This window comes from Onychostoma macrolepis, chromosome 22 (genome assembly GCF_012432095.1).
Source record: "Onychostoma macrolepis isolate SWU-2019 chromosome 22, ASM1243209v1, whole genome shotgun sequence".
NCBI classification, from domain to species: Eukaryota; Metazoa; Chordata; class Actinopteri; order Cypriniformes; family Cyprinidae; genus Onychostoma; species Onychostoma macrolepis.
In genome coordinates this window covers 3,001,042-3,011,985 of record NC_081176.1, presented here as the reverse complement: position 1 = coordinate 3,011,985, position 10,944 = coordinate 3,001,042, and the positions used below count along the sequence as shown (strand labels likewise).

General features: G+C 36.6%; 1 protein-coding gene across 1 annotated transcript; it reads right to left on the bottom strand.

Moving 5' to 3' along the window:
• Positions 1 to 217: 217 nt before the first annotated feature.
• Positions 218 to 10,009, bottom strand: LOC131530130 (uncharacterized). The gene is made up of 9 exons (XM_058760253.1): positions 9,967 to 10,009; positions 8,068 to 8,217; positions 7,263 to 7,299; positions 5,253 to 5,330; positions 4,881 to 4,933; positions 3,979 to 4,314; positions 1,843 to 2,211; positions 1,655 to 1,717; positions 218 to 1,287 (listed from the first exon to the last, which is right to left on the bottom strand). Exons 1-9 carry the CDS (start codon positions 10,007 to 10,009, stop codon positions 1,229 to 1,231), a joined length of 1,188 nt encoding a protein of 395 aa, XP_058616236.1. The 3' UTR covers positions 218 to 1,228.
• Positions 10,010 to 10,944: the final 935 nt, after the last annotated feature.

Below are 10,944 nucleotides of genomic sequence, written 5' to 3'. Positions count from 1 at the left end.
GTTGCTTGAAATAAACAACGTGCACAAGTGTGCCTATTAATAAGTGTCTGATGTGCATTTGACAGTGCATGGTAGAGGTGTGAACCTAGCATGCAGGTGAAGGGCTTTTTCCATTCCTGCTAATGTGAAACTTACCGTTTGCTTACTACCATGCAAAAAAACAAACAAAAAAACAAACAAAAAAAAAAACACAGGAACTCAAACAGCACAGACAAAATCAATTTACAATGATTTATTTCCACACGAAGGTGGAGGAGTCACTCACAGGAGCAAGTCAAGTTACCTTTATTTATATAGTGCTTTATACAATACAGGCAGATTTACAATATTAAACAGGAAAATAGTGTGTTGATAATGCAAGAGGATAGTATCTGTGCAATCAAGTTGACGATATAGCAAGAAATGAAGTGTCCCCTACTAAGCAAGCCAGAGGCAACAATGGCAAAGAACCAAAACTCCATCAGTGACAGAAATAGAGAAAACCAGGCTCAGTCGGGGAGCCAGTTCTCCTCTGGCCAGACAAAACCAGCATGGCGTGGAACAGAACTTCAGAATATTATAATGAGGACAAGTCAGACTCCACTATCCTATATATATCCTCTATTTACATGCTACTTGTACTATTTCACTATTTTCACCAGTGTATTTTAGTGCATTTCAAAACTGTACAAAATAAATCATAGTGAAAAGTGTCAAATCAATCCAGTTCAATTGTCATTCAAGTGTTGTGCCCCACAGGACCACAGTGCTACATATGTAAACATATTTGAACATACAGTACATGGGCATATACATAAAACATTATTCCTTTAGGTCATCATATTTTGGGAAGAAATTCCTGCCTAGCAATTTTTCAACCAAGATTGAAAAGGAATATTTTTGGTTTAAAGTTTTTGGTTTCGGCCTACAGCGATGCAATAGTGTCAGCTATAATAGCTCATATGCAGTTGCAGCAAATGATTATTGAATAGCTGTCCACTGTAGTGACCACCATGCGTAACAGGGCTAGAATAACTACCAGTGTTAGTTGAATCCAGGAAAACGTCAGCTTCACTTTTTAGAGGATGCAAAACAGCCAGGGTCCCGCCATGATGCACAATCACATTGGAAGTCCTCATTGTGATGCAAGCATTTCATTAGCACTTTATGACTGTCTGAAAGCTACATAGTTGTGACAGAATTATACTGTAAATAAAACTCTTCCTGTGTAAAAGGGAAGTATACCAGATTATTTAATGAGGGATGCGGGACATTTCATTTTATAGGTACATTTTCTATGCCATTCTCCTGTAAGAAAACAGATTGAACAGAAATGAAAAGGATTGATGTTACCATTACAAAATACTCTTCAGTTTAACAAATCTTCAGCCTGATAAACTGAATCTCATTGTCATCTTCTGTGCTACAGTAATGCATCATGTCTAAATGCAGCGTCCGATGCTTTGGGATTAAAATACTCACAAACCTTTCAGAAAAAATTTGGTTGTCACATGACTTTCTGCATGTGATTTGAAACAAAATTTCGAACTTGCAATTAAAAATATACTTATATATAATATAAGTTCTATACTAAATATACTTATACTGGTGTCTTTGTAATGACTAAATGAAATCACATCACAAAACCAGAAAACAAACAACCACAGATTCTCACCTGCAACGACCAGCAGAACACCAACACATATTCCTGCTATAGCAAAGAAATACACAACATGATCTGTAATGGAAAAGACAGTCTTATTACTGGAGACTGATGACTATTGATTGTACTGAGATCTTAAACAATAAAAAACATTAAAACTGCTCAAGGGAAAATGAACTTATGGACTGAATTATACTCACCAGTGATGGGAACACTAAAGCCCTTTTGACTCACAATGTTGATAATGTGGCGCCGACGGATGCTGCTGCTGTTGGTGATGATCTCAAGATGATAAAGTCCAGAGTCTGTGGTTCTGGGGTTCATGATGGTCAGAGATCCAGTCTGATGATTCAGCTTCAGTCTGTTTCTGAATCTCACATCAGCATTTTCACATTGATCATCTGTACAGATCCTACTGGGATCACCATTGATTTTTGCTATGAGAGTGTCATTGAAGTACCACGTCATCAAATCTTTGGGGTTTTTCATTACACCAGAATCTAAAGTGACAGATTCTCCCTCCTTTACTGACTTGGTCTGCGTTTTATTCATCTCTGCACCAGGAACATCTGAAATACAAACCAACAGCTGCTGGAGGATATTATAGTAGATTTCAGAATCCCATTATCTCTCCGACATTCGCATATGATTGTCATAACTGTCAGCTGCAACCAGGCCCGGATTAACACAGTGTAGTGCCCTAGGGTGAGCACATTTGAAGGTGTCGAGGTGTCAATAACAAAAATTAGCCTTCCCATTACAAGGTGATATTTGACTCCTTAAAGTGATTTACAGGGGCATTTTTCGGTATTTTTTGTAATGCCATTTTTTTTTTACAAAATCAGTTTCCACTACAAAGGTGGCACAGAACACAAAAGTGGCATGAAGGTAAATTTACAGACATTTACAGAGGCTCAGAGGTGGGATGGATGTTTTAAATTCATAACAATGTTGTGAGATTAATGTTTTAAATATAAAATTTAGAATAAAGAACTATTGTTTGATTGAAATGATTTAAATAACTATGACACTTATTAAAAATAAAACTGCCAGCAGGTGGTGGCAAGTCACTGATTTTATCACTGAATCATTCATTTCATTGATTCGTTTGAACGGCTGATTCATTCAGGAACGAAGCAAGTGACTCCCTGCGTCCCAATGTGCATACAATCCACCCTATCTGCCCTAAATAGTATTGAAAATGACTACTCACATAGAATTTAGGATGGATAGTATGCACATTGGGACGCAGGCAATGTCTTTATGAATGGATAATTGAATCACTGACTCACTAGATTCATTTAAAAACGCAGGTTCATTCATAAACGAAACAACGCTGTGTTTGAATGGAGATGAGCAGCGGTTCAGATGTGACTGTTTGAAACTATTTTCCTTTACGAAATAAAGCAAAATCGGGCAATATTGTTAAATTCATACAATGTACATCACTTTATATTAACTTATTGTTTGTTGAACTGTTGTATTAATTTGATATCACATTTGCAAACTCCCCTATAATCTTTAAAAGCTGTCACTCACTTCAGTTCATCGCAATCTCGCAAAGCTCCATAATAATCAATGAAGCTCTACACTGCATAACAAATCTCTTATTTACACCCTGTCTACACTTTGTTTGTTATAACGAGAGGATTTGTGAGCTTGCATAACTCAGCAATGAACAAAAGTATTTTGAGCAGTGAGTGAATTCTGATTAACATTGCATTCAAGGAATCAATGTCTGCGATACATTACTCACCGCTGCACAAACATGCAAGTAGAAACCCTGAGCTCAAACACAAATGCTGATTGGGTATGTTTTGATAGTTGCACGCAGTACTTTTCAGTCGCATTGTAGAGCCCTGGCTATGTGCTGTGATATTTTCTCTTTTTTTAATTTAGGTTTAGCACAACCGCTAAACTGATGCTGCCTATCCATTATGAATTGAATATTATAAATTGGCGGGCTCGACTCTGACTGGGGGAGGGCGCAATTACACTATGACCTGACCCATTCGCAGTTCTTTATATGCGTGCAAAAATTTGATGTTCTCTCTGTATATATTGTATCATTAACTGTTCATTTTCTATGCATCTGCATCTCTTCCAGCAAAATAATATACACAAAACATGAAAAATATTTTAAAGGTCTAGTCATTTTCTTAATCACTTGGTGCCCCCTTATTGGCTGGTGCCCCAGGGCACTCGCCCAATCCCGTCTATGGATAATCCGGCCCTGGCTGCAACTGTACAGATAAAGAGTATAGACAGCTTTGAAACTTCCTGATGTAATAATAAACCCAGTAAGCATCTCTTCAAACATTTATTAAATGACTCACCATGGACAGTGATCCTAAATATCTTTTCACTGATGCTTCTGCTGCTGATCATTTGCAGTTTATAAACTCCAGAGTCTGTGGTTCTGGTGTTTGTGATGGTCAGAGATCCAGTCTGATGATCCAGTTTCAGTCTGTCTCTGAATCTCTCAGTGCCTTTATTACACTGAACATCTGTACAGGTTTTACTGAGATAATCACTAATTTGGGCAATGCGAGTGTCACTAAAAAACCATTTAATCTTTTCTTGCTGGTTTGTTTTAACATCAGTGTGTAGAGTGACTGAATCTCCCTCCATCACTGACACTGACTCTCCGTCTGAATCAACACCAGATACATCTGAAGAAGAAAAGAACAGATAATTATAAGTAACTTATAATAACTTAGAGCTTATACAACAAACAAACAAGAAATTTTGTTTTTCAGCAAATTTCTAAATCTAAATGTTTTGTTGGTAATCAGCTTATGCTAAATTATGAGAAATTACATCACAAATAAAGTCAAAGTTTCAGTTTCAAGACAGAACACTGCTTAATACATTGCAAATAAGACAACATTTTACTAGACTACAACATCAAAGCAGTAAGATTTCCAGAGGGCACTACAAGTGCTGAGGAGGGTCCAGGAACAAAATGTCTCCATGAATTTCACGTTGTGGCAATATTTACTGCCACACGTACTGTTAGTTTATCTATGCAAGTTGTTCACGCTGGGCAGACAGGAAGTAATAGACTGCTGTCAGTGTTTATGTTGCGACTATATTCACGTGAATATCAAGCCCTGCATTTAGACATACATTTTATATTAATTATCTTGTTTTCATTATTGTTGAATATCGAAATTGAAACTAAAATTAGGTTAACTGCAAGCCCAAGTATCATCTTTCAAAAAAATGCATGCCTTACCAGGCTGTAAACCCCAGACTGGGACGAAAATAAAGAGGCTCACCACCTTTACTCTGAAAAAGGAATGCAGATTCAGTGGAAACAAAAGCATTTTCTGTCACTATGTCGACGCCTACCTAAAAAGCACTGTGCTATAAGTGCTAACCCCTCTCCCTAGTGATGCTATGCCTGATACCGAGGCTTCGTAGCTTGTATCGAGAACGTCAGGGAGCCTATATTTCCAGACGGAGCTCCTTATCGAGGCTTGTATTGTTTTCATCACCGCGGGCCAAATTAAAAAAACGAAACTAATATTAGATCATCTTTGAGAGCCCCTGGGGCCTCATGTATAAACGTTGCGTATGCACAAAATGGGCATAGAAATGTGCTTACGCTGTTTTCCAAGCACATACCAGCAAGGGCGGATCCACCGGCGTGGCACGGGGTGGCAACTGGCACCCTAAGAAAAAGCTGTGTCACCCCAGAATTATCACAGAAGAAAATATAAATGTAAGCAGTATTGCATGTAGCTACTACTTTTCTGCCGCGGCGATAACAGCGCGCGATGGTGCACGATGGTTGCACGCGCACGCAGCGCGCCCAGTGTAGTCGGCTTCATTAACAAATGACTCTTATGAACCGGTTCTTTTTGAGTCAAAAACACAAAGCGCAGCCCATTCACTAACGAATTGTTTTACATTTGTTCGTGAATCTGCTTCTCTGTTTATTCAGAAGTCCTCTGAGAAATCTAATCCCTTCCGGATATCCCGTAATTGTTTGGTGATCGATTCTCCGACCGCTCGCTCCACTTTCATCATGGATATAGAGGCCTTTCTGCCATATCGGACGAAACAATAACATGGAATCAATAAGAAGATTACGATCACGAAAACTAATGGCAGAGTTAGGTAAGAATCTTGTATTGCAGTTTTCTCGATTGTTAACATAATAACTGATTTTAGTTGGCCCATTTTCCCAAATCATTAATTCAGTTCTCAAAACAAAGACACATTTCTCAAAAAGTTTAACAATGAGTAAGTTAAACATTAGACAGCAAAACCGATGACACCAATCAGAATATCTGCATCCTAACAACAGAGAGAGGAGAGAGCTGAACTAATAATATACATGGGTTTTATACTTACACATTCAGTATAATTACAGTACAGTACCAGTACATTAGATTATGGAAATTTCACTCTTCTATATGTACAGTAAACTGTAGCACGTTGTACAACATGTGACTGTCAAATTTAATTTGCAACCATTTTTTATGTGTACTGTATGTTTGCAGAACTGAGAAATGACTAGAGATACAGCTAGTCTTGTGTCAGGAAACCTGGAAACTGCTATAGTACTGTATACTGTAATGAAATTTGACCAAATGTGCAGAGGATGCTTATTTAATTATTATTATTTATTTTTCACTGTACTGTATTGTGGTGCATACCAAGTTCATATACAATTCTTTGGTATTTGGACTTTTCTAGTGTTTTTCTTCTACTGCAAGATTGCTTTACAGTAGTAAAATGAGAATGATCTGTTCCCAAAAGTTCATTGCTGAATTATTATTATTATCTGTAATTTAATTTATGTTGTATACTGTAATAGACATTGAGCTGAAAAAATAATTCCTCAATCCTAAAAATAGTTTTTTGTTAAGTGTTATTGATCTCATGAGTGTTCACTGGGCAGGAGAGTCATCTGTGTATTTGAATAGTAAGCATTTAAGAATACCTGTAATAACTAGACTGAAAAGTTTGAAAGACAAATGTACTCTGGCGTGTCTTAAAGTCTTGTTTAAGAAACATAAATAGTTTGGTCAGTTAGATGTTTGCTAAAGTGTTGCTAGTTGGTTGCTAGGATACTCTGGGTGGTTACTAGGCTCTTGCTATGCAGTTGCTGGGGTGTTGCTAGACTATAGATAGTGTGTTCTGGGTGATTACAGACATTCCCACCTCTGGTAATAACAGAAAATCAAACATTGTTTTCAAAACTGATCCAGTTTCAATGCTTTGATATGATTGATTTCTTTCTAATGTTGGAAATTCAAAAGTGTTACTCTTAAACTTGCACTAAAACGTGATTTATACCATCTAAGTAGCCTATGTAATATTCATAGAACCGCATGTCTTCTTCAAGCTCAGAAACATTTACAACCTCTTAAAGCTTTTTATATTGTGTATTGACTTGGTGCCATGATGGATATTGAAATGTTATTTATTTTTCATTTTAAACAGTATAGATGTTTACGTCAGACAATAAATCCCCCAAAAATATGCATGGGGCTTGCTTTGGTGTTGCCACCCCTCATAGACCCCATGCCACCCCTTTGCCACCCTAAAAATTATTTTGTAGATCCGCCCCTGATCTAAAGTAACAGATTCTCCCTCCTTCACTAACTTGGTCTGCGTTTCATTCATCTCTGCACCAGGAACATCTGAAACACAAACCAACAGCTCCTGGAGGATATTATAGTAGATTCTGCTGTGGAAAGATGATTTCAGAAACCCACAAACTCTACGACATTAGCATATGATAACATAATTGTAAGTTGCATCTTGCCGCCTAGTGGTGGTTGCACAGAACTTCTATATCCAGTTCATGTAAATAAGAAATAGATTATTTTTATTATATGAATTATAAATATTAAATAAACAAAAACATCAGCAACAACATGCCACTGATGGGTGCATCTTATACCCCAATGGTCTAACTTTAACTTTTCACCTAAAAATCTAAACATTTTGCCCTCAAAATCTAATCTGACTTGAATTTGTCCACATTTTGTGCTTATAAAACATTTTACTTTTTTTTTTATACTTATGCACTTTGGATTCACATTGAACTAAACAGAAGTAAGTAAATTAATTTAATCAGATAATAAAAGTAGGCCATACTGAAGGGGTCCACAAACGTATGGATCGCAAAGTACTGGTAAAGAGAATAAACAGCTCTGAAACTCACTGATATAATAATAAACACATTAAGCATGTATTTAAACATTTATTAGATGACTCAACCTGGACAGTGATACTAAAGATCTTTTCACTGATGATGCTGCTGCTGATGATCTCAAGATGATAAAGTCCAGAGTCTCTGGTTCTGGTGTTCATGATGGTCAGAGATCCAGTCTGATGATCCAGCTTCAGTCTGTCTCTGAATCTCTCAGTACCTTCATTACACTGAACATCTGTGCAGGTCTTACCGAGATAGTCACTGATTTGAGCAATGCGAGTGTCATTAAAAAAACATTTAATCTTTTCTTGCTGGTTTGTTTTAACATCAGTGATTAGAGTGACTGAATCTCCCTCCATCACTGACACTGACACTCCGCTTACATCATCCACAAAAACACCTGAGGAAGAAATCAACAGCTAATCATAATTCACTTCTAAGAAAGTAGGTTATACAACAAACTTTCTCTCTGTTTATGTTGCGACTGTATTTGCGTGAATACTCCCGATATAAAAAAAGCCCATGTTCAGTTCGTGTTCCTTTTACTATTTTATATAAATTATCGTGTTTTCAGATACCACATACATACATATTAGTGCTGTCAAACGATTAATCGCATCCAAAATAAAAGTTTTTGTTTACATAATATATGTGTGCTGTGTATATTTATTATGTATAAATAAACACATACAGTATATACAGTATTTTGGAAATATTTATATGTATATACATTTATATTCTTATGTATAAATATATTTAATATATAAACTTAACATATTTTTCTTAAAAAAATTATATATATATATATATATATATATATTGTGTTATTTGATATCCCGAATAAGGACCAGAAACCCTCTAATTCACATTCCTAACATCATAATAAGCTGCAATATAATTGCCCTCACCTCTGAAATCAGGAGCTGCAGTCAGAAGATATGAAATCCTTCCCCGGTGTCCGAGTCTGCTCAGCTGGGTTCGGGCTTCTTAGGCTCGATGGAAGTCTTTCAGTTTCAGAATAATAGGTTACCCAAATAAATCACTCAGAGACTTGTCTTAATAAAAGTTAACGTATCACCATTTGTAATGGTTTCGCTTTATTAGTAAACAATAACTCATAAGCAATAAAATGAAAGTAACAGCGAGTAAGTCTTTACCATCGGAGTGCGGCTCCGTCTGGAGCTCTCCTTGGCTCTTTATAGCCTTGCATACAATTTGCATTAATTTCATTTAAAAAACCTCCCTGCACTCTCCCATATATAGTAATCTTCTTACACACATATATGAACAAGACACAAGACCTTTAGTCCACTTAGCACAGGGTGTCAAAAGTTCAAGTGGAAGAAATGCATGGGTTTTAAATACAATATGAATGTCTTCATTTCTGCTTCAGCCTGAAAAAATATTTGTAACACCTATAGAAGCATAGTCTAAATATACATCCTCTTAACCACTAAGCAACACCTATATATGGATAGAATACAAATTGGTATGAATAGATAGAAATTCCATCTCACGTTTAATGTGAGATGCAGCTTTTCTCTTTACATAGTTATACAAAGCAAATAAAACATACAGCGACTAAACCACCAGCCTTCAACACTTACAGATTTGGGAACAAAATGTGTGATCTGAAAACACATCTGAAACCTTCTACAATTTTAGAGATGGAGCTTTACATTTCAAAGATTCTATATCACTAGCTAAAATTTGTAATTCAAGATTAAAATTACTGTAATCAATCATCTCTCTTAATAGTTTCATTATTTTCTTATTCAATGTTTCTTGTTTCCGCCTCAGCTTTATTATGTTTCTCATCTTAACATTTAGACTCTTCTGATGGTGCAGGTCTCTTCTTGCTCCGGCGGCGCCGCTCCACCTTCTTTTTTTTAAATTTTCCGGCTCTCTTCAAACTGCAATCCTTTAATGGTCAAATCATCAAACTCAATATTTACTTTACTTATCATTATTACTGTTTCCAATAGAGAATTGATCTGGGAATTGTGTATGTATAGGTCCATTAACAATATATATATATATATATATATATATATATGTGTGTGTGTATATATCCTATCAAGTGTTAAGCCATGAAAGTTAGTGCAACATATCACGTCATATGTTCACCAGAAACAAATGCATGCCTTACCAAGCTGTAAAACCCACACTGGGATGAAAATGAAGAGGTTCATCTTTACTCATAAAAATGACTGCAGATTCTGTGAAAACAAAAGCACTTCCTGTCCCTATGTCGACGCCTAAAATGAAAATGAAAGCATGTCTGGGCTACGACGTCTATTGACAGAGGTCTTAATGTATCTTAATGGATCTTAATGTAAAGTTATTTAACATTTTTATATAATGCTAAATTTTAGCAGCAGCAAAGATACACAACAACATGAAAGGTGACACTTGATCTTTAATGTGTTTTAAAGTTATCTGCTTGTAGAGCAAAATAAACTAATTGCATGATGAGTTAATCACAGCAGAGTAAAACAAGGGTGTGTTCACACTTGTTATGTTCGGTTCGATTAAAACGAACTCTGGTGCGATTGCTCAGTTAATGTGGTTCATTTGAGTAAGTGTGAACGCTGCCATCCGAACCCTGGTGCGCACCAAACAAGCGGGCTGAGACTGCTAAAAAGATGGGTCTCGGTCTGCTTCCAAATGAACTCTGGTGCGGTTCGAATGAAATATGAACGCAACATGGACCAAATACTTCTAAATGAACCAAAAGCAGTAATGACAAGATGCGACGCTATGCGACATGATTTGACGACACGGAATGAATAGTGTAACCAAAACAAAATGAGCAGAGGGCAAATGTGGAGCAACTATGCGGTAAAGACTTTTATGAGCTCCTTATGAGTTTGCAGGTGGTGAAAATAAAATTATAGGCTATGTACATGTAACAATGAGCGTGCTTAGTCCAGCAGACGGCGAACTGCGAATCTGTCTACACCTAATATTACCAGAGACACTTCACAGTGTTCTTCTTCATCATCATCATTATTATCTTCATATTGTTCATTGGTGTGTTCAGTGGTGAATGTGGGTCATGTGACTCTCTCCTGGTACAAAGGAAACAGTTTATTGTCCAGCATCAGTGTCTCTGATCTCAGCATCA

Bases quoted from the DNA above. Each gene is read 5' to 3' on its own strand.
- LOC131530130 (XM_058760253.1), bottom strand. From the start codon at position 10,009: ATGAACCTCTTCATTTTCATCCCAGTGTGGGTTTTACAGCTTG. The intron at 4,934-5,252 runs GTAAGCACATTT...TTCCTTTTTCAG, and splicing joins GTATGTGCTTGGAAAACAGC to AGTAAAGGTGGTGAGCCTCT. The intron at 4,315-4,880 runs GTAAGGCATGCA...TTTCTTCTTCAG, and splicing joins AGTCTGGGGTTTACAGCCTG to ATGTATCTGGTGTTGATTCA.